This window comes from Mastigoproctus giganteus, chromosome 4, assembly GCF_048544385.1.
Source record: "Mastigoproctus giganteus isolate SK-2022 chromosome 4, ASM4854438v1, whole genome shotgun sequence".
NCBI lineage: Eukaryota > Metazoa > Arthropoda > Arachnida > Uropygi > Thelyphonidae > Mastigoproctus > Mastigoproctus giganteus.
In genome coordinates this window covers 73,508,486-73,533,547 of record NC_143578.1, presented here as the reverse complement: position 1 = coordinate 73,533,547, position 25,062 = coordinate 73,508,486, and the positions used below count along the sequence as shown (strand labels likewise).

General features: G+C 36.5%; 1 protein-coding gene across 1 annotated transcript in view; it reads right to left on the bottom strand.

Annotated features, from left to right (window-relative positions):
• Positions 1-25,062, bottom strand: part of Mcm10 (minichromosome maintenance 10 homolog) — a 169,021-nt gene that overhangs the window by 96,297 nt on the left and 47,662 nt on the right. Inside the window, exons 5-7 of the mRNA XM_090372289.1 lie at positions 23,513-23,674; positions 22,346-22,473; positions 18,725-18,805 (exon numbers count right to left, since the gene is read on the bottom strand). Of these exons, the coding sequence (XP_090228415.1) occupies positions 18,725-18,805; positions 22,346-22,473; positions 23,513-23,674 (371 nt within the window). The remainder of the gene's footprint in view (positions 1-18,724; positions 18,806-22,345; positions 22,474-23,512; positions 23,675-25,062) is intronic.

The following is a 25,062-nucleotide window of genomic DNA, read 5'->3' as shown; positions in this document are numbered from 1 at the left end:
ATTTGCCCCATACTTAATATTTTCCAAATTTTTAGATACCCATTCCTTCTGTTCTCCTTTCATTTCTACTTCTGTCTTCATTATTTATTTGTTTCTTTGCTCATTTTCACAACGTAAGTTGGACATTGCTTATGCAATATCCAACTTACATTTGCAATCATCTCTTTCTTTCTTTATTTTTATTATTAAACATATTATTTTTAATATGTTTATATACATACAGGGTTGTTAAAATTAAAGCATCCCTGAAGTGAGTTCTAAGGCTCTAAGTTGTTGTTATTCAGTTTAACGACACAAGGGCTATTAAGGCCATATTGTATATTGTTAGAGAGATTAAATTATATGCTTCTGTACAAGCCAATATGTTTTAGATATAGTAAAAGTTCTTCAATATTTTCTTCATTTCCTAAGAAATTATATAAATCAGGTGATATATTCAACGTGGAGAGTGACTGAAAAGTGTTTGACCAGATGGTTGAATATAAAGGACAATCAACCAGAAAATGACGGACCATAAGTTGCATCTGACAGGATGGGCACTGTGGTGGGTTTTCTCCCAATAATAGAAAGAGATGAGTATGATGAATGTGTCCAATTCTGAGTCTTGCCAGTACTACTTCCTCTCGTTTGTTTCGTCGGAAGCCAGACAGCCACAGCTTTGGATCTTCTTTTATCTGGTAAAGTTTATTGTTGGTGTCACTTTTCCAGGTCTGTGACCATCTATCGTAGCACGCTTTGCATATGACAGATTTATAGTCAGAGTAAGGGACCCGAGGATGTTGTGAGAGAGTGGGTTGAGGATGCTTAGCGGCAAAGTCAGCACTTTCATTTCCCGGAATGCCTAAATGGCCAGGGATCCAGCAAAAACTGATTGGCACACTGCCAATCAGTTTTTGCACAAGCAAATAGCTGGGAATGAATCTGTTTCAATGTAGGATCAGAAGAGGAGAAATTCTTCCTTATGGCAGAGACAGCACTAAGAGAATCCATGTAAATTATGGCAGATGGGATGGAAAGCTCAATAATCTTACTAATCGCTAACTTAATGGCACATAATTCAGCTGTGAAGACGCTGCAAGCAAGGGGTAGTGTGGCTGAACTTGTACATAAAGGAAAAACTGTCGCAGCACCTACCATACTCTCACTTTTGGAACCATCCGTATAAATTTTACATGGTTGTTCATAGCAGCATGAGCTGAATGTAACTGTCTGATATTGCAGGGAGGTATAATATTTTTCCCCCACTGGAGGAAGTGTATATCTTGAGAGACAGACACAGGTGTAGTTGTGTCTTGGAAAATTTCATTTAAATTGACATTCCAAGTCTGAACAAGCTCTTTGATCCTGAGCAAGGCAGGTCTATTTTCATTTGGCTTGATCTCATAGAAGGATTGCCAACGAGTATTATAAAGATACTCCCAACTTGGGTACGATGGTAGACTCTGGATCTTAGCAGCGTAGTTGAGCAGTAGTGTTTTTCTACGCAGGTGTAATGGGGGATCATGCGCTTCAATATATATAGACTTTGGACTGGAGAAGTCCTGAAAGCTCCCAGCGCAGTCCTCAGAGCAATGTGATGGATCATATTTAGCCATTTTAAAGTAGTGCTCCTGGCAGAGTCATACACTGAACAACCATAATCTAGCCATGAACGGATTAAACTTCTATAAAGATGGAGCAAAGTATACCGATCAGCTCCCCATGACATAGATGAGACTGATCAAAATATATTCAAATGCTTTATACAAGAAGTTCTCAAATAAGTGATGTGTGCTTGGAAATTTAGTTTGCAGTCTAATAGTAGTCAAAGAAATTTAACAGTATTAACAAGCAGGATTGGAGTATTGTTTACTTGTAGTTCAGGTTCGGGATGGAGAGCTCGCTTCTTGCAAAAGTGAGTGACAGTGCATTTCTTTTCTGATAGTCGGTAGCCATTCCATGAAGTCCAGGATTCTATTTTGGTTATGGCAAGTTGGAGCTGCCGTTCGATGGTATTCATACTTTGAGACTGACAGGAAATGGTAAGGTCATCTGCATATATATAAGTTTGAACGGTTTTTGGGATATCTCGTGTGATGCTGCTAACTCGAATTGAAAACAGTGTTGGACTAAGTATAGATCTCTGCGACACTCCCTATTCCTGAATGCAAGATGCAGAGAGTACATTTTTATATTGGACCTGAAAAGAATGCAATTGCAGGAAATTTTGAATTATTTCCGGCAAATGATCCTTAAGCCCCGAAAGGTAAAGATCCATAATAATACCATGACGCCATGTAGTATCAAATGTCTTTTCAAGATCTTTAATGAGCACATCTAGGGTTGATCTATTTTTTCGAAAGCCATACTGATGATCTGGAAGGATATTCTCTGACTCCAGGATGTAAGTGAGCTTAGAGTGAACCATCCTTTCGAAAATGGCCTGTAATTTTCAACACAGGAGGGATTTTTTCCTGGTTTTGGTAAGGCAATAATGAACAAATGCCGCCATGAAGAAGGATAGGCATTTTCAGAGAAAATCCGATTATAAAAAAATAACATTTTTTAGCATAATGTAATGAACTCCATCTGGACTGGACCTGCAGTGCTATTTGAAGGTCTGTTTAATGATTCTTGAAGTTCTATTAATATAAACGGTTGATTGTACGGGAATGAGCAGCACGTGAAGAAGTTGATTTTATACCATTCTGCACCTGCTTTGATGTTCTGGAAGGTGGACGCATAGGTGGCAGAAGCTGAGATTTTTGCAAATGATTCTGCTAATGCATTTGCAACTTCTTCAGGAGTAGATGTGTCTTTCCCTTTCCAATGAAGTATCGGAGAGGGCAGCCGAGCAAATTTGCCATTTAATGCCTGTATTCTTTTCCAGATGACTCATGTATCCGTGTCTTTGGTAATGGTTGAACACAATCCATGAATCCCATTTTGCTTTCTGCCTAACTTGTCTAGCTTTTGCTTTTAGTCTTTTAAAAGCAATTAGGTTACTAGTGGTGGGATACTTGTGGAAATTATTCCAAGCACGGTTTTTCCCTGTTTGGCAATTAAACAATCTGTAGTCCACCAATGATTTCTGTGTTTTCGATATGGCATGGATTTTGGAATGGCGGCCTTAGCTGCAGTCAGAATTTGATTAGTTATGTAAGTGTTTACATCATCAATATGTTGTCTTTGAACATAAAATCTGTCTAAGAGAATTTGGGCAGAATAGCCACCCCAGTTTGCCTTTTTAAACTGCCAATTGGATCGTTGATTGGGATTTGGAGTTACCCTTTTGTAGCGAGCAAATAATTGGAAAGTGATCACTGTTAAAGGGATCGGTTAATACTGAACATGTCATGACTGGAAATATGGATGGTGAACAAATTGACAAGTCTATTGCAGAAGCAGATCTGGTTGCTAAGTGGATGTAGGTAGGAGATCCAGAATTTAATAAATTAAGATCATTATTATGCATGAATTCCGCCATCAATTTGCCTCTTCTATCCATTGTGGCAGATCCCCACAATGGTGTCCATTAAAGTCACCAAAAAGACAAATTGGAGTTGGGAGTTGTGCAATGAAGTTGTCAAGTTCTGAATCAGAAGTGGTGCATATGGCGGAATATAAATGGAAACAATGGTAAATGTACCAACTGCAATGCGAGCTGCCACAGCTTCTAGTGTAGTTCTCAGTTGGATCGGCCTGGATGGTATGTTAGCATTAACAAGAATAGGAACTCCTCCACATGCAGGTAATTCTGAGTTCCAATCTCGTCTGTAAATGGTATAACTTGAAAATTTTGGCAAAACTTGGGGGTGACAAGAATGTTTCCTGTAAGCATACACCTATGGGATTGAATTGAGCTATTAAATCTCTTAAGTCATAAGAATGACTGCTTAGTCCTCTGCAATTCCATTGTATGATGTTATGCATTATTTAGGTTTACCTGAGGATGATTCATCTGACTGTTTTTTGTATGTGGGACATTTTTTTTTTCGGTCCTTTTTTGAGAATGTGGGGCATCCAATATCTATGGTGTCATCTGCATGGAATTCTAGGATAGGCTCCTCATTATCTAGCAGCTCATCTACATCCATACTGTTGGCGGAAGATTCTGTTTTTTTTGAGACTGATTCAGATTTTAATTGTTCTTTTTCAACTGGGACCGATGGGGTATGAGTAGGAATGCTGATTGGAGTGTTTGTGGCTTCGCTAGTTTTTTTTTGGTGGTTAAAAGGGTAGATTTAAGCCAATTTGCTAGAGTGGTGTTAGGCGGAACTGATACATCTGTTTGAGCTGCAGTAGAAACAAAGTTTCAAATGCGAGCTGCATAAGAACAACCACTAGGAATGGTCGACATAACTTGTCTACATGCCTCAGGAAACGACTTTATTTTCAATTTTGAATTTTCTTTCCTGTTATCCCTAGCTCACAAGTTTTGGAAAAGGCTGGATGGCTTCCTTTGCAGTTTGGACAAACAGGGGTTTTGACTGAGCAATCCGCTTGGGTGTGATCTTTAGAGCCGCAAATGGGACATATGGCTTCCCCTCGACAAGCCTGCTGGGAATGACCATATTTCTGACATTTAAAGCAATGAACGGGATTCGGGATGTAAGGTCGAATCCAACAGTTTAAATAACCAGCTTTAATAAAGGATGGTAAGTCTGGAGTGCTAAATGTCAGAATGATGGATCTTGTTGGAGTAAGATTTCCATCTTTTTTCGTCATGATCCGTTTTACATTTATTACTTTCTGACTGCTGAATTCTTGGAGTAGTTCTTCTTCAGAGACTGTAATTAGGTCCCACTCACTGATGACACCTTTTGATAAAAATCATTAGCCATCATGGATAATGATTTTTATCCATGATGGCTCCTTTTGGCCCTGGGGGTTTGCCTTTACCACCCAGGTTACTGGCCCCACCACGGGGAGACAGGAGCAGTGCCACTTGGTGGCCAAGCGTAGAGTTAGTACAACTAGCTAAATTAAAGAAAAAGGTACTTGCTTTCTTCTGGGCTTTCTTCTTAGTACCTTTAAGTAAGCAGAGCTACTTAACAGAAAATTTTAATACTACAAGAAAAAAAAAACAAGGAAAAACTCTGTCACTGGGAGGAAAAACGCTTTATAAACACGCAAGAACCACTTGGCACCCGGGGCCTAAGGCTCTAAAGTTCTAAGGTGAGTTCTATAGTCACTATTGATAAAATATGTGTGTAAAGATACACAAGTGAAATGAAGGTAAAGAGGAAGTAACACAGGGTGGAAGTTATGCTGACAAGAAGGCACGTAGTACAAAGAGACAGCTGGAAGATACATTCAGAATGACCAAATTCTGTAGACAAAAAGGTTGAATATAATTGGAAAATTAGAATAGAATAGTCTAAAAATTAAATAATAATACATATTTCATATAAATAATTAAGTATGGGAGTGGCAAGTCTAGTAGATCGAGAAGCAATAAAATGGCTAAGGGTTCCAGCATATAAAATAAGAGTATATAGAATAAACATAGGCAAAATTAATTGACTTGAAGCCCAAATGGTAGGATTATTATGCATCAAAAATTTGGATTATGCATCAATATTTATTTTTAGCTACCATGAGATTATAATCATCAAAGTTTCTCTACCAAATTACTCAACTCACGCTATTACTCCATATATTAATTTAATCATTTTTTGCTTTACAGTTGCCTTCCCTCTAATTGGCTATCCAATTCAGCCTATAATTTTGCTTAATTCATTATATCATAATGAATATATAGGATAATTCATATTCTTTCTCTCTTTCACATGCCTTCAACATCTCCAATTTCTGCTATCCTACTCCTATTAGTTTTGGCATTTTGTGTTGGCACATCCATCTTCACACTTTTTAACAAACTTATTAATTAATTTTACCATACAAACACACACACATATATATATATATATATACACTGTGTATGTTGGCACCTCCATAGCCGGGTGGGCAGGAGCAGCAGTGCGTAGCACATGCTTCTTGATTAGACTGGGGTTCGAGCCCGTGACCACCAAATACGGAGGATGCGGAAAGGTTAGGGAATGACCACCGCATATCCCCGGAGCAATATGGCCTTAGTTGCTTATGCTCCTAAAAACCAAATAACAAACAAACAAACTGTGTATGTATATATATATATTTATAATTATTGATAAAAAAGTAAAGAAAGAAAGTTAAAACGACAATAACTGTAACTAATATGTAAATAATATTTATGAGTCAATGCAGTTGCAAGCAATCATGCAATACACCCACATAATGTCTATAGAATATTAAGGATAATATAAAGAATTATTAGGACAAGTAAATCAATCCAATAATAATACCATCAGGGACCTAAGAAAACACAAAAAAAAAAAAAAAAAAAAAAAATATTATCGCTTTTTACCGACAATCTAGATGACTTCAACTGGGCCAACCACCCAGAATGAAGGCAAAAAACGACAAGAGGTTCTCTGTTTCTGTGATGATCAATATATGCTAAGTAATTTAAATCTAAACCAAATATAAACCAGTATAGGCCAAATATAAATCGAATATAAATAAATCAAATGATGATAAAAGTTAAGAAAATTTAGAAATATTAGAATCAAAGGTAAGAAATATAAGTAAAATATAAATGTAAGCATATATTAATCATCGTTGACCCGGCAGAGAATGTAATTTAATGATTAAAATAAGATTAAATATATAATACATATTGACCGTATCTAGGACATAATGTAATAGTCGTCAAAATAATATGTGGTGCCCCCTATGTGATGGATACGGTAAAAATAAATATAAATAAATAATTAAATTTAAGTTAACGTAAAGAGAAACATGCAGATAGTAAGAAGAAAAACTAAAGGAGTAGGAATAATAGAACCTGAACTCCACAAAGGCGAAAAATAGTGGTATAGATAAGAAATAGTTTCTCCTACGTCCTCGGATTGCCCTAATAATTTCGGAGAAATAAAAATAAAGAGTGTAGGACAGTTTAAAGACATTACAAGATATAAGTTGTGGCTCGGGTATGCCCGGGATCGCAAACCCGTTCCTATAGTAGGACCCTGAGCTGAATTTGCATGTTATCTCAGCATGAACTTAAGTAAATTTAAATGAATTTAACTATATATTAAAAAAAAAAAAAAAAAAAAAAAATGATACACTGTAATTTGCAAGCCGGTGGGTACAAGTTTTCTACGCCGTAAGAAACCAAGAATGCAAAGTGGATCCTATGTACATATATACATGGCACTAAATATGACAATTATATTGAAAATTATATTGAAACAATAGGTTCAGAAAACAAATTTTTGAAATTAATTATGCTTATTGCTTTCCTGAAATGATATTTCAGGTAAGCGATAGGTAAATTATTATTGATCAACTTGCTGTACAACGCTGTTAAGCCCGCTGAACAATTTTTATTACTATTGCAGATATAAGCAATCCTTAGACATTGTGATAAAATTATATTAGCATGCACTGATTTTGATATATTAGATCTCCAGTTTGTAAGGCTGACTACGTTAAAATTAAATGCATCTCTTTTATTATATACGTTTACGTCTATATTATTATTATGGAATATTTCTATATGAAGATCCAAGTAATTTGCTATAGTATCGGAACTATTAGTTTTTTCCAATACAAGTTCTACTGGATATAATTTACTGTAATCCTGGACAAAATGTGGACAATTAAAAACACATATATCATCTAAGTAGGTTATCTTGGAATTCTCTTTCTGTATAATGTAGATAAAGGTTTGCGATTATGCTTGATGCTGGACTTCCTATAGGGGTGCCAGTCACTTGTAAGTATAACGATGTTCCGTCATATACATAATTATTAAAGATGCATAATTTTATTAGAGAATCCCAATAGGTTCAATCAACCTTTATAGCATTTTTATTTTCTAAATATAGTTTCTGGAGGACGACTTTTAAGTTATCAAGATTAATGCTCGTAAATAGACTGTTAAAGTCAAATGTTTGTATTTGATGAATATTGTTATTTTTTATAGCATTTATAATAGGTAAGTTATTATTTATTATAATAGTGTGAAGGTTTGTAGCTATTGTTTTATACGCTTTAAGACCAAATGGTCTAGAATATCTAAATCTGATATTAATATGTAAGTTATTAATAGGCAGCAAGTCATTACGTAAATTAATAGTTTTATGTATATCTAAATCATCCATTATTTTATTTTGAAAGTATAAGATGAGGACAGAGTTTTCCGGCTGCTTGCTAACATTCAAAATATTAAATCTGAATTTGACAATGTCTAATATAATGTGCATAAGGTGAGAAGATGCAAAGACGTAATCATTGGTTTTTCTATTTAGTGCTTTGAGTACACTAAGTTTAATACTGAAAAGTGTGTTATGTATTTTACTAATATTTATAGGATCCGTGTCCCACATTTTGAATAAATCTATGAAGTCTCCTAGATGTTCTCGGTTGCTTTTATATGTGTTGGATTTACTATATTTCCTATTGCGATTATATTTACGAAGTTTGGCAATTTGAAACATATTATAAACACAAATATCTTTTAAATTATTCATCATATATTTTTGATTAAATTTATTATTTAGACCGTATGGATATAGTGTTTTATATTGTAACATGCTAATTTCTATAAAGGTTGATTTAACCTATTGGGATTCACTAATAAAATTATGCATCTTTAATAATTATGTATATGACGGAACATCGTTATACTTAAAAGGACTGGCACCCCTATGGGAAGTCCAGCATCAAGCATAATCGCAAACCTTTATCTACATTATACAGAAAGAGAATTCCAAGATAACCTACTTAGATGATATATGTGTTTTTAATTGTCCACATATTGTCCAGGATTACAGTAAATTATATCCAGTAGAACTTGTACTGGAAAAAACTAATAGTTCCGATACTATAGCAAATTACTTGGATCTTCATATAGAAATATTCCATAATAATAATATAGACGTAAACGTATATAATAAAAGAGATGCATTTAATTTTAACGTAGTCAGCCTTACAAACTGGAGGTCTAATATATCAAAATCAGTGCATGCTAATATAATTTTATCACAATGTCTAAGGATTGCTTATATCTGCAATAGTAATAAATTGTGTTCAGCGGGCTTAACAGCGTTGTGCGGCAAGTTGATCAATAATAATTTCCCTATCGCTTACCTGAAATGTCATTTCAGGAAAGCGATAAGCATAATTAATTTCAAAAATTTGTTTTCTGAACCTATTGTTTCAATTTAATTTTCAATATAATTGTCATATTTAGTGCCATGTATATATGTACATAGGATCCACTTTGCATTCTTGGTTTCTTACGGCGTAGAAAACTTGTACCCACCGGCTTGCAAATTACAGTGTATCATTTTTTTTTTTTTTTTTTTTAATATATAGTTAAATTCATTTAAATTTACTTAAGTTCATGCTGAGATAACATGCAAATTCAGCTCAGGGTCCTTCTATAGGAACGGGTTTGCGATCCCGGGCATACCCAAGCCACAACTTATATCTTGTAATGTCTTTAAACTGTCCTACACTCTTTATTTTTATTTCTCCGAAATTATTAGGGCAATCCGAGTATAGGAGAAACTATTTCTTATCTATACCACTATTTTTCGCCTTTGTGGAGTTCAGGTTCTATTATTCCTACTCCTTTAGTTTTTCTTCTTACTATCTGCATGTTTCTCTATGCGTTAATTTAATTATTTATTTTTACCGTATCCATCACACAGGGGGCACTACATATTATTTTGACGACTATTACATAATGTCCTGGATACGGTCAATATGTAGTATGTATTATATATTTAATCTTATTTTAATCATTAAATTACATTCTCTGTCGGGTCAACGATGATTAATATATGCTTACATTTATATTTTACTTATATTTCTTACCTTTGATTCTAATATTTCTAAATTTTCTTAACTTTTATCATCATTTGATTTATTTATATTCGATTTATATTTGGCCTATACTGGTTTATATTTGGTTTAGATTTAAATTACTTAGCATATATTGATCATCACAGAAACAGAGAACCTCTTGTCGTTTTTTGCCTTCATTCTGGGTGGTTGGCCCCAGTTGAAGTCATCTAGATTGTCGGTAAAAAGCAATAATAATTTTTTTTTTTTTTTTTGCGTTTTCTTAGTCTTAGGTCCCTGATGGTATTATTATTGGATTGATTTACTTGTCCTAATAATTCTTTATATTATCCTTAATCTTCTATATATATATATATATATAACCATATAAATATATATACATACACAGTTTGTTTATATATATATATATATATATATATATATATATACATACATACATACATACACAGTAAGGAATATGCTTTTTGCTGCCTCTGATGTATGCTGTACTACTTTATTTTATTTTATTATGAAAGATTCCGTTTCCAACTATTTTAAACGCTATTCAAATATATGTATAATTATATATATATATGGGTATTCAATTTTTGACACAACATTAACGGCAATGTTTAATTATGTATGACTTTATTACATTTAAAGCTATACTATTCCAATCGCATCTCGCATTTTTCCACGCTTATTATAAATTATCTCCATGCACTTGTATTCTAAATAGGACATAGAGTTCACTAAGTTCCCACTTTTTTGAATTTCCACACTGCTTACTATTAAGTCCACTTCGCAGCTATAAATTGGCCTGTCACGTAAATATATTGTTCACTTGGTTGAAACATGCTTACATTCAGCTACTCTACTGAACTGATGCACTTCATCTCCCAGCCTCTTTCCCGCCAGACTGGTTTTCACTTAGCTTTATTTGTAATATTCCAGGTATCGTACATATGCACTTTCTTATTTTACTTTCGGTTTCATTTTAGATTTGTTTTATCGAAATGTTCGACACAAACACTGTGCTACCACTTTATTAGGTACACCTACCTAGTAGCGTGTTGAGCCTCCTTTAGCCTTCAAAACAGCCTGAATTCGTCTAGGCATGGCTTGAACAAGATGCTGAAAACGTTGTGCAAGAATGGAGTACCATACAGCCGTGGGTGTGTCACGCAGTTCCTTGAAATTTGACAGAGGTGTAGGCCTGCAGCGAACAGCCCTTTCTAACTCATCCCAAAGATGTTCAATACTATTGAGCTCCAGGGACTGAGCAGGCCACTGTAGCAAAGAAAAGTCATTGTCATGTTCCTGGAACCATTCCATAGTGATTCAGGCTTTGTGCACCAGCGCATTATCCGGCTGGAGGTAACCATCTCACTGAGGATAAAACTGTCAACATGAACAGATGCACTTGGTCAGCAACCATGTTTAGGTACGATGTGGCATTCAGACATGAATCTATGGGTATCAATGGACCCAATGTGTGCCAAGAAAACATTCCCCACACCATAACACTGCCCCACCACCTTGCGGTAGTTGTCAGACATGACGGGTTCATGGATTCAGGTTGTTTTTGCCAAATTTTGAGCCTTCCATCAACATGATGCACCAGGAACTTCGACTCATCAGACCAAGCAACTGTTTTCCAATCCTCGATAGTCCAGTGCTGGTGTTGCTGTGCCCACAGGAGGCGTGCTCTCTTGTTCTTCATTGATAACAAAGGTACGCAATGTGGCCGTCGGCTGTTGTAGCCCATTCGCGACAAAGTGCAACTGGTGGTCCATTGCGATATTTTGTTCTGCGCACCAAGGTTGTATTCTGACGTGATGTGTGACATTGTGGCCCGTGTGTTTGCTTCCACAATTCTAGCCATCCTCCTCTGACCTCTCTCTCATCAATAAGTGATTTTCTTCCACAGGAGTGCCATTGAGAGGATGTTTTCTGTTCGTTGCACCATTCTTGATCCACCCTTGAAACTGTGCTGCGTGAAAAGTTCAGGAGAACTGCCGTTTCAGAGATGCTTTGTCCAGCACGTCTTGCACCTACTACCATGCCACGTTCGAAGTCCGTTAGATAACTCCCTTTCCCCATTCTTGCTATGGTTTGTACGCTTAACTGATACTAGAAAGGTTGTTATGCTGCATTTATATCCACAACTGTGGTCATGTGACTTGCAACATTGTCAAACCATTTGTGTGCACAGCAGGGGTGTACCTAATAAAGTGGAGCACAGTGTATATTTCTATACAAGCTTTTGGTATTAGCTCCCTTTTATACTAACGCTGACAAATGCCAAAGCCCTTATTATAAGGTTGGGCCTCATATCTTTCTGCTGTCTATTTCGAATTTCTTCCCGTTCGTTGAACTATTAGTGCAATAGTAGTAGTAGTGCCATGTGATGCAAGAAAGCAAGTGTATGAGCTTATGCAGCATCGGCCAAAAAAAAAAAATCAAACCATTCCCTCCAAATGCCCGTCCAGTTCCTCCTTAAATGTATTTAATGTATCAACCTCCACAACGACAGATGGAAGTTTGTCCCAGCAATTAACCACTCGCTGGATAAAACCAAATTTCCTTACATTTCGAGGGTACAGCTCTAAAACGGTGTTCGCAGTCCGACCACTAGATAGTACACCGGACCGGACCTATTGGTAACTCTCTAGGAGGCTTCTGGATCAGCTAGTGTATAATCTTGCTACCTCTACTCTGCCAGATAGTGACTGGAGGGAGTCCGAGTAGTGTGTATGCGGGGAGCATTGTCGAGGCCACGTTATGTCAAGGATCTGGGTATATTCCTACCACATGTACGCCATATCCAAAAATTTCATTATTTCATACAGCATGTCCCACCCACTTTTTCTTACTATTGAATACACAATGAATTGTCAAACTAATAGAGCAAGCTTATCTGCGAAAAGATCTAAACCTCCCAAGGACTTCCTAATTCATTTCACAAATATACGTGGTCTCAATTCTAATCTCAACGATGTCCATTTCCACTTGCAGTCTGCCAAACCCCATGTACTTTTTCTGAGAGAATCTCAGTTATCGGTTGTTTCAACTACTGCTCATCTCAGATGCCCAAATTATTCGCTGTATGATTCCTTTCCCTCAAAGGTGGTACTTGTGCATATGTCCTTTCTGATATTCCCTGTCAGAGACTTGGCAATTTGGAATCTCCTCTCTTTGATCTTCTTTGGCTTAAAATCTCTCTACCTCATTGTGTCAAATTCATCTGTTGTCTCTACCGTTCTCCCAACTCCACTAATCACTTGGAGCTCTTTGACTTCCTCTTTTTGCAACTTGACTTTCTCCAGTCCAACTTTCCTAACAGTGAGGTAATTTTCCTTGGTGATTTTAATCTTCACAACTCCAGCTGGCTTCCGTTTTCTAGTCACACTGACCCAGCAGGTCGAGATGCTGAGGCTTTTGCAATTACTAATGACCTAGCACAGATTGTTCATTTACCTACAAGAATACCGGACATTCCTAATCATACAGCCAATACGCTTGATCTTTTTCTCACAAACAACCCTTCTAAGTACACGGTCGAAGTGAGAGGTCCTTTAGGCACTTCAGATCACAACTTGGTAATTGTCTCTTCTCCAATGGAACCTTTATCTCATGGCTATTCACATCCTCGTGTTGTTTGGCATTACAAGAATGCAAAATGGGATAACCTGAGAGACTTCTTTTCTTCTTTTCCTTGGTCAGATTACTGTTTCAAAACTTCTGAGGTCAATGTTTGCTCTGATCGTGTCAGTGAAATTATTCTTGCAGGAATGGAATCCTTTATCCCACACTCCACTTTAAAATCTCGTCCTTTATCTAAACCTTGGTTTTCCAATAAATGTGCTAAGGCTGTCCAAGAGAAGAACATTGCATATCGTAATTGGCTTGTTTCTAATTCTTCAGTTTCATTTTCTGCCTACACCAAAGCTCGCAACAATTGTAAAGCAGTTATTAATCAGTCTAAACTAGAGTTTGAACAGGCTAAGAGTAGAAAACTTGCTTCTTGCCCTAATGGTAGCCGAGCATTCTGGTCTCTTGCCAAAGCTACTGGCCGCAACTTTTGCCCATCTCTGCTCCCACCTCTGTCCAAACCAGATGGTTCTGTTGTCACTTCAGCCAAGGATAAAGCTGACCTGCTAGCATCCCATTTTTCTTCCAGCTCATGTATTAATGATCTTGGTAAAACACCTTCCACCATTCCCAACACGCTGCATTCAATGCCTCCTGTGGTCTTCCGTCAAAAGAATATTAGAAGGATTTTGATGAATCTTGATGCTAAGAAAGCTCCAGGTCCCAATGGTATTTCTCCACTTGTTCTCAAAACCAGTGCTCCTGATCTTACTCCTATTCTTTGCCGCCTTTTTTCACTTTCTTATTTCAAAGGTGTTTTTCCTTCTGCTTGGAAATTTGCTCATATCCAGCCAGTTCCTAAAAAGGGTGACAAATCCCTCCCATCCAATTATCGTCCCATTGCAATTACTTCTACTCTTTCTAAAGTAATGGAGAAATCAATTAACCGCCAACTCTTAAACCACCTAGAAACCTTCCGTCTGATCAACGATCGCCAGTATGGATTCCGTCAGTGTCGATCCACTGGTGATATCCTGGCTTATGTTACCCATTTATGGACTAATTCAATGGAAAGGTTCGGTGAAACACAAGTAGTTGCTCTTGACATCTCAAAGGCTTTTGATCGTGTTTGGCATAAAGGTCTTCTAAACAAGCTTCCATCTTATGGTTTGCCAACTGTTTTTTGTAATTGGTTATCCAGTTTTCTCTCTGATCGCTCACTGGGGGTGATGGTAGATGGCTCTCTGTCTTCTAACTTCTCCACTAATGCCGGTGTCCCCCAAGGTTCAGTTCTTTCCCCCACTCTTTTCCTCTTGTATATCAATGACCTTCTTCCACTGACTGGAAATCCTATCCGTAGTTTTGCCGATGATAGCACGTTGCATTCAACTTTCCATTTTGAGAAACCTTGTCCTGCTCAATCAGCTTCAACTTCTCGAAAATCTGCTACCAATTCCTTAAATGCTGATCTTCAGGTAATTCTCCTGTGGGGCAAAGACAACTTAGTTGATTTCAACCCTTCTAAAACTCAGTCTTGTCTTATATCTCGCAAAAAGGATCCTTCTGCTCCTATGCTCATGTTTAGTGACACTCCGATTTATAGGCAAAATGATATATCTCTTTTAGGGATTACCCTGACTTCTAATCTCTCTTGGCACAAGCACATTACAAATATTGCTTCCTCTGCATCTAAAAAACTTGGTTTTCTCTTTCGCTCTCGGCGTTACTTCTCTTCCAAACAGCTGCTCACTCTGTATAAATCGCAAATCCGCCCTGCCATGGAATATTGTTCCCACATCTGGGGTGGTGCCCCCAAAACCTCTCTCAGGCTTCTTGATTCCATTCAGAAGAGGGCAGTTAGGTTAATTAATGATTCATCTCTAACAGAGTCTCTCCACTCGCTTTCTCATAGACGCACTGTTTCTGCTGCATGCCTCTTCAACAGATACTTCCATGGGCACTGTTCTTCTGAATTGGCTTCTATAATTCCCGCTCTCTCTTTCAAAACAGTCCGAACTCGTGCCGCCACCAGCCAACATTCATTTACTGTCCAACTTCAAACCCACAGAACCAACTTTTCATCTTCCTCGTTTATTCATTCAACTACCGTTTTCTGGAACAACCTTCCTTCATATGTATTTCCTGAAAATTACAATCTACAGAAGTTCAAGTCCAATGTCAACAGATATCTTCTTTCGTCTTCTCAACCTCCAACCCAAACAAGGTAGTAAGTACTATAGGTTCTAATACCTCTCGTGTTTGGGGTTCACGTAAAAAAAAAAAAAAAAAAATTTCCGCACATTTATTCTACATCTGTCTTTTCTTAATTTGAATTTATGCCCCCTTAGGTTCGTAATCTGAACAAGTGGAAGGATCCCATCAGAATTCAGCGTGCTCAACCCATTCAAGGCCTTATACACCTCAATCAGATCACCGTGCAGGTGCCTAGTCTCCAGCCACTGCAATTTGCAGAATTTAAGCTTCTCTTGGTAAGAGGATCCCTTCATTCCCCTCACCAATCTTGTTGCCTTTCTCTGTACATGCTCAAGCAAATTTACATCCTTCTTAAAATGAGGCCTCCAGACCTGCGCGCAGTACTCAAGGTGTGGCCTGACCATTGCCTTATACAGAGGGACAATCACCTCCTTTTCCCTGGGCGCCTGCGTAGCCAGGTGGGAAGGAGCAGCAGTGCGTAGCACATGCTTCTTGATTAGACCGGGGTTCCAGCCCTTCACCACCAAATACGGAGGATGTGGAAAGGTCAGGGAATGACCACTGCATATCCCGGAGCAATATGGCCTTAGTTGCTAATGCTCCTAAAAAAAAAAAAATCCTTTTCCCTGCTAGCAAAATTCCTATATATCATTAAAAAATCCCATGACCTGCCCTGGCAGCCTCTCTGCATTGCTCAGAAAACTTCATATCTGACTGCACAATTACTCCCACATCTTTTTCATTTTCTACCACCTTAAATGTAGTACCACACAGTTGGTACGTTTCTCCTGGGGTTACTTATACCCATATGCAGTACTTTGCATTTGTCAAGGTTAAACTTCAGTTGCCACTTCTTAGCCCATCTGCCCAAATTTTCTAGATACTGTCATTAACAACCCTGTCAACCTTTGTATCATTTGCAAACTTCAACACTAAGCCTGATATATACCTTCATCAATATCATTGATAAATATACAAAACAACAGTGGACCCAACACTGAACAATGTGGGACTCCACTAATAACATTAGTCCACGAAGAGCAGCACCCATTGATTACCACCCTCTGTCTTCTCCCACTCAACCATCCTTTTATCCATTGTAGCAACTTACCTTTAATACCATTCTGCTCCAATTTGTACAACAGTCTTCATGCGCAACAGTGTTAAAAGCTTTCCTGAAATCCAAATATATGATATCAAAATTATTTTTTGCATCCAGTTCATTTGTAATCATAGTATCCAATCAAATTTGTCAGACAAGACTTTCCCTTAACAAACCCATGCTGTGTCTGAATTATTGCTGCAGTCTTGTCTAGATGATCCTGCAATACATCTTTAACCAGTGACTCCATTATTTTACCCGGAACAGAAGTTAAACTAACTGGTCTGTAATTATTCGTGTCACCCTTCGATCCCCCTTTGTGAATTGGGGATACATTTGCACATCTCCAGTCCGTGGGGACTTCCCCTGAGTCCAAGGATGCTCTCATAATTATGGTTAAGGGTTTACTTAGTTGCTTTTCCACCTCCTTTAACATAACTGGATAGATCCCATCCACCCCAGGTATCTTTCTTATGTTTAACTTCAACAATTTCTCCTCCACTTTGCTCTCAGTTATTACAAAATCATTAAGCACCCTGCTACAATTTGATAACCTTATGCCATTTTCAAACTTTAATAACTCCATATGTGAATGTAGATGCAAAATTCTCATTCATTTTGTTTGCTATCTGAGCAGGATCATCAACAGTCGAACCATAGATATCAAGTGGACCAATCAGATTCATCCCCTTCCTTTTAGAGTTTATGTAAGTAAAGAAATCCTTGCTGTTTTTCTTAGCATCCTTTGCCAAAGATTTCTCGTAATCTGCCTTCGCCTGCCTATCCTCCTTTGTGACCTGATTACAGACTAGCTTATATCTGCCATAGGCTTCTGAGTCGCTTGATAATTTATATGCATCCCATGCATTTTTCTTTTCTGTCACGAGTCTCATTAGTTCATTTGATAACCATTTAGGCCTAAACCTTGAACAATATTTCTTAATAGGTATGAAACTTTTAGTAGCTTCCACGATTAATTCCTTGAATGCTTCCCATTTTGAATTTACTGTTGGTAACATCGTCAGTTGATCCCACTGTACAGAATTTAAAAACTGTCTGAGACCACAATACGAGGGTGAAATGAACGTTCCTACCATCCTACTTCTATAACTATTTTTCTTCTTTATTTATTTAAAATACTCCTTTTCCCTTCCCCTTCCTCAATTTAATACCTCACCCTTAAAACATTTGCTTTTTCTAAATTGATTTTCTATCTACACAAAATTAAATCCTACAATAAATTCTTCATATTCATTTTAACATTTTTCTATTTTAACTAAATTATTTATACCTCAATAAATTACACTGCAGACTACCTTGTCCATACTGTACTAGAAAGTGCTAATTTCTTTATCGTGACTTGTTTTGGCCATTCACTTTTCTTCTACTACTATGGACAAGTATAGAAACGCATTTCTTGATACATGGTCAGGTGTAGTACCCCGATGAAATACCTGATCATGTATCAATAATTATTTCTGTTGACATCAGATCATGCATATTTGCATTACCTATATTCGACCAATTTCTAAATTTGTTCCCCCCCAACATCTGATGACAGCTTTAACATTAACATTTTTATTTTTATTTCCATTTTATTTGCATTATATTATTATTTTGATGTACTAATTTTCTTTTACAGTTCCCCCACTTTATATTGGCTTGGTAATTCAGCCCATAATTTTTCTTAACTTATCATAACCTCTAGAATTTTAACATTCTTTCACATTTCATAAATTTACTACACTTCTTTTTTCTTCTTTCCTCACACCGCTAGTTGCTGCAACTTTGTATAACTATCACATCCATTTATGAATATTTAATTCAGTATATTAATACAACTTATATATAGTATATATATATATATATTTTTTTTTTTTTTTTTTTTTTTCCGCCTCAATTATATGATCTATTATGACAACCATAAAAGGCACTTACGATGCTTGAAGCTCCACTCTCTTTGAACACAGTTTTTTATATTCACTGTTCACGTGGTAGGGACAATATTCACACTGGGAACTAATACAAAATGAAAACAAGACTCATTCAGAAAATTCTAAAAGGCATAAAATGCATGCAACTAAACATAATAGTTATAGAGGGAAATCTGAATTAAACAGTCTCAATATGTGGAAGGGCAATTAGTTAAGCAATTTCGTATGCAATAATCATGAATCGTGCAGAAACAATTAATTTAATTGTTTCTGCAATTAAAGAATGTTCTTAAAAAAGTTTGCAATAAACAGCTATATCACAGATGACCTAGGGAGGGTGTACGGGTAGCTAAAATATTCTTAGAAACCTATACTCAACAACTGTATTGAATATGGGTTTCACTGGTTCTCAGTGAAGAATACAAATTTGAATTTGTGGCACTACTTCTTTAAATTTTCAACTAATTCTGCATGTACACCATCATATTGTACTTTTTGCTGTACTGTCAGCAAAAAGTGAAACACAATATGAAATGTCAATACACCGATGAGCCAAAACATTATGACCAGCAAGTCAGTATGCAAATCAAAGCAACTGCAGGTGAACTACAGTGTGTGGGTGGGTCAGGACACGGTATAGAAAACACCTGATACTGAGCTCCGTTAATCAGTGTTACTCTTGTTCTTCAGATGGGAAAAGCAGCGGACTTAAGCGAGTTTGACAAAGGCCAAATTGTAATAGCCAGAGCATATCCAAAATAGCACAGCTGGTGGGGTATTCACTATCAGCCAGTGTTAGTACCTACCAAAAGTGGTCTGATGAGGGAAAACCCACGAACCGCAGGCAAGGTGTTGGACAACCACGGCTCATCGATGCTCGAGGTGAGTGAAGGTTCTCCCGAATGGTACATGGCAACAGAAGCGAGACTGTGGCGCAACTTGCCGGTAATTGGAATGCTGGTGACAGGAGTAATGTGTCACAACACACACAGTACATCAAATCCTGATGAAAATGGGGCTGCGTAGCCACAGGCCGCTCAGAGTGTCCATGCTAACCACGGTTCACTGGCGACAGTGCCTACAATGGGCACGCGAGCATTGAAATTGGACTTTGAGTGATTGGAAGAAGGTTGTCTTGTCCAATGAATCACGTTTCCTGTTGCACTGTGTGGCCGGCCGGGTACATGTGCGTTGCTTACCTGGGGAAGTGATGGCACCTGGGTGCACCGTAAGATGAAACCAAGCCGGTGGCAGCGGTTTCATGTTTTGGGCGATGTTCTGCTGGAATACCCTGAGTCCAGTCATCCATGTGCTGAGCAATGTCTACCACCTACATAAACATCATTGCTGACCAGGTTCACCCTTTCATTGCGATGATCTTCCCCTCTGGCGGTGCCGTCTTTCAGCAGTAGAATGCACCATCCACACTGTCCGGATTGTTCGAGACTGGTTCGCAGAACATGAACAACACTTCCAGGTTGTTCATGTTCTGGGGAATTTGCCCTCCAAATTCCCCAGACATCAATCCCATCGAGCATCTATGGTTTGTGTTGGAACAGCAACTCCAATCTGCAGCGTCTCAACCACGGACCTTACAGGAGTTAAAGGATCTGCTGGTACCAGATACCACAAGACGCATTTAGAAATCTTGTAGCATCCATGCCTCACTGGGTACGAGCTGTTTTGGCTGCACACGGAGGACCAACATCATATTAGATAGGTCGTCATAATGTTTTGGCTCATCGGCGTTATGTATGCTGGAGAAATATTCAGATATTACTTTGTATATGTTGGACCAAGTTGAATAGTGTGGCAAGTAAAACTGTTCACAAATTCTTCACTATCCCAGTCAATATCAAATAGACATAAGTATTATAAATTTATTAGCAATATCTGTTGATTTGTCCAATTGAAGAGTGAAGATTGTACATTTTTTCACTTTCTCATTCATTGCAATCTCTCTCACAACTGTACTGTCAGAGAGTGGAATTTATCTCATTTGTTTTGCTGCTTTCTCTCCAAAAATCATCATGCATGCATACATCTACTAAGCAAAGCATAATTAAGTTTTCTAGTATTTTCCTATGGTGAAAGGCTTTTTAGGTTTGGATATTCAGAGTGCAATTACAATTGATGCTTTAAATGCTGCTTCAGTTACATTAATAATTAATCCCTTCTGGCTTTTACATTAATTTTCTTTTCCCATAAAAAAACTCAACTGGCTTATTTTGATACTGCTGGTGTTTTTCATCAAAATGTCTTTTTAATTTTGATGGAAAAATGGCAGTTTTAATGTAGTGGGCATATGCCATGCTGTGATTGGTGCTGGTGCTCATGTATAAATTTGGAGAAACTCTGTGGGTATTCACCAACATTAAAATAAGCCACACTGCCCTACTAATAATATCCAGACACTTGCATATCTATAAATAACCCTTATTTACAGTAAACCTATAAAGTGCTGAAACCTTTAGGCTTTATGACAGCCTGAAATCTCTGGGGAATACTCTCCAGCAGTTTTTTTGTGTAAATGACCTCTGATCTTTTCCACCATTAGACCTTCAGAGTGCAACCAGTACAGCTGTTTCTTCGGCAGCCTTTCCTCTCTCTCTCTCTCTCTCTCTCTCTCTCTCTCTCTCTCTCTCTCTCTCTCATAAGTGCCCATCAGAACGCAGAGTTGGCACCTAATTTCTTGACACTCTCTGCACTTAGCACACACAAAGACATCCTCCTTGGCTAGATCGTGTCCTGTTCCAGAGAGTTCCGCAAACATTTCACAAGTTGCACATTTTTTTAGGCTGTGATGCATTGGAAAATCACCCCCCTCGGTTCTCCCTCAAGTCACAACACTCCTGGTACTTTGTTCCCATTGCTCTAGTCTGGTGCATGATATTGAAATTAACAATGAAAATTAATAAGCTTAATAAATTTAATTATCAATACTACACGTATCTAACAGATTCCTAAATGCAGTGATACGTATTACTCTATCTAGTTTTATGTTAGAGCAACCTATTTAGCACAATTAAAAATCTGAATTCCCTACCACTCAACTCTACACGAAAACAATGGCTGCAAGATTCGAAAGAAACAACAGTTTTACGTATATTAAGTAGTAACCTACAAAAACTCTGTCTAAATTAAAAATAAAAATAACGACAGTAATTAGAACTAAAGCTACTTATAAAGTACAATATAATAGGACAATTAAGTAAATAAAATAGCAAAACACTTATGCTTTTTTGAGCTTATAATTCACAGCTGAAACTTGTAAAGACAGTTAGTACTTCTCATTTTAAATCCTGATTCAACAATGCATGCATTTTCAAAATGATGATGTACTCTGAAAATGCATGCATTAGTTATATCTAAAGCAGGTTACATTAATGCATGAAATATGCAATACAATTTTAAATAAAATATAATCAGAAATATATACTAATTTTTTAATATCAGAGATAAGCTTTTATACCATGTTGTTTCTTGTGAGTGAAAAAAACTGATGTTACTATATTTAAATGTTTAAGAAAATAGCAAAGATTGTAAATAAGCAGAAACTGAAGTATTACTGTAATAATCAAAAACTGTTTGATTTAATTTTTATTTAAAATTTTTCAGGACTTACACATTAACAATGGCCATACAGGACTGACCATCTTTTCTGCGCCCCTTGCAATAACCAAAATCTTTTGATGAACCCATGATCATTAGCTTTCCTGGAAGATCCACTGATAAGCTGATTTCATCAAACCTCTGTAATAAGGACATTTGAAAGTGCATGAAAGTAGTAATATCCGAAGTACAACTTCTGTATATTCAGCTTAAGAATAAAGGTACTATTTATTAAAACAAAAAAATACAAGGGCTGTTACAAAAATCAGTAACAACCTAGATGTTACAAAGTAATCTCCAACCTTCTTTACAGTTTAATCCCAAAAATGCAGGTGGAACCTGAAACCATTAGTATCCAGATTCTGTTGAGGAGTAGCAAAGAAGTGCTCTGCTCTGCTCTACTCTACTCTACTCTACTGCTAACAGTACATCTTGTGCTATCCAAAAGTGTTGACTATTTGAATGGTTCCCTTCATCTTGTAGAACAAAGCAAAGCTACAAGGACTCGTGTGTGCAACTGCAACAAGAGCTACAGCACCAGCCACATGAAATCTCATTACTGTAAACAATAAATGCCACTGTATTAGGAAAATAGCAGCATTTTCACCATATTACTTACTCACTTTGCCAGAAACAAGTGGCAGCAAACTACACTTAGTTATTATTTGTTATTTGGTTTTTTTTTTTTTTTAGGAGCATTAGCAACTGAGCCCATTTTGCTCCGGGGATATGCGGTGGTCATTCCCTGACCTTTCCACATCCTTCATATTTGGTGGTCACGGGCTCGAACCCCGGTCTAATCAAGAAGCGTGTGCTACGCATTGCTGCTCCTGCCCACCTGGCTACGGAGGCGCCCACTACACTTAGTGTTACTTTGTGAAAAAACACGATACAGAATGACACATCCCAATTATATATAATAATCAGTTTCCTTTAGTTCTTGTCTAAATATTTTTGGCAGGGAGAACTTGGATTGTGTCATTCATTGGACTGGCATCTGAGTTCTGGCTTATAAGATCAGCTGCATTGCTACTATTTTTTTGAACAACTCTCATATTTACAAAAAAATCTAAATTTTGTTTTCTTTACAAAACTGTATTTGCATTTTTGAAACCAAATAACAAAGAAAATTTCAGATCACTGCAATCTAATGATAAAATCAAAATTCAGATTATCTTACTGATTTTTCTTTATCTGGCAAAATTGAAGGATTTAAAATGCCAACAACTGTTCCAAGACTTGTTTTCCAATGTTGAGTATGTACATCTCCAAATAAAAATAAGCTCACTACTTTGCTGCAATCTTTAAGATCACTCATTTTCCAAATGGAAAACGTCTTCCCCTAATCAAATATAAGTATATGAATTAATAATTTAACATTTGTGATATACTAGGAAGACCAGAACCAAACATTTATTAGGAATATATAAAGCAACCATAATTGATTCTACCTTTATGTGCACCTGTATTAAAAAAAAAAAAAATGTATCTCAAATCAAAAACACAAGTAATATAAAATTTGCATTGTATCTAAGTCAGGTACATCCAATCTTTTTTTTTTTTTATCCAAGTGAAAAAACAGATAAAATGCTGAAGATCACAGGCAGCAAGGACAGTTCCTTGCCACAAATTATACAATTTTCAAAACAGAATTTAACTTTTATTGATTAACATTAGTATTTGCAGTTTAATTTATTTATAAATATGAAAATCCAGCACTATTATGACACTAATAACATTCTTATTACAACTGTTAAAATACTGTGTGGTTGTAATTATTATATATTGAGGAAGACACATAATCATCATAAGAAAGCAATGCATAAATATCAAACAGCCTATTACTAAAAATTAATATTTTCAAAAGCCAGTGTGAAACTATATTTTAGATAGTATGAATTAGAGCTGTACTACTCAATATGTTCGACGTTGATAATAATATTAATAAAATAATAAGAGGAGTTTACCTCAATATAGTACGTAGAACACTTCCGTATGATACCCTCCAGAAATTAAAACGGAAAAAATCGACAACTTACCGGTACATTAGAGTGAAATATAAATAATTAAATAATCAATTTAACACAATTCAAATCAATTTAAAACAATTAAAAATCAAATTAACGCAATTAAGAGAATCTAACGAAAATATTCAAAACGATTTTCCTTCCTGAAGCTGACAACGTTTTCGACCGTATGTCGAGATCACAGGAATGAAAATACGTTGTCAGCTTCAGGGAGGAAAATCGTTTTGAATATTTTCGTTAGATTCTTTTAATTGCGTTAATTTAATTGTTTTAAATTGATTATTTAATTATTTATATTTCACTCTAATGTACCGGTAAGTTGTCGATTTTTTCGTTTTTCCTTTTTAATTTCTGGAGGGTATCATACGGAAGTGTTCTACGTACTATATTGAGGTAAACTCCTCTTATTATTTTACTAATGAAACTATATTTTGATATTTTTATAAAAACATACTTTCAGGTAGAAAATACACCCCTCCTTCAACTAAATGCAAGCTTTTCTTTTTATACCCTGATAAAATAACGAATGCAAGCATCTGTTATTTTATCAGGGTATAAAAAGAAAAGGGTATATTATATTTTTTATAAACACAAAATGGAAAAAGTATTAAAATGAGTCACACTTTGTACTGCAGAAAGATTGGAGATTGTAAAGAGATAGAAAGTACTGTTGACATTAGCCCTGAATTTCTGTAGATTGTAA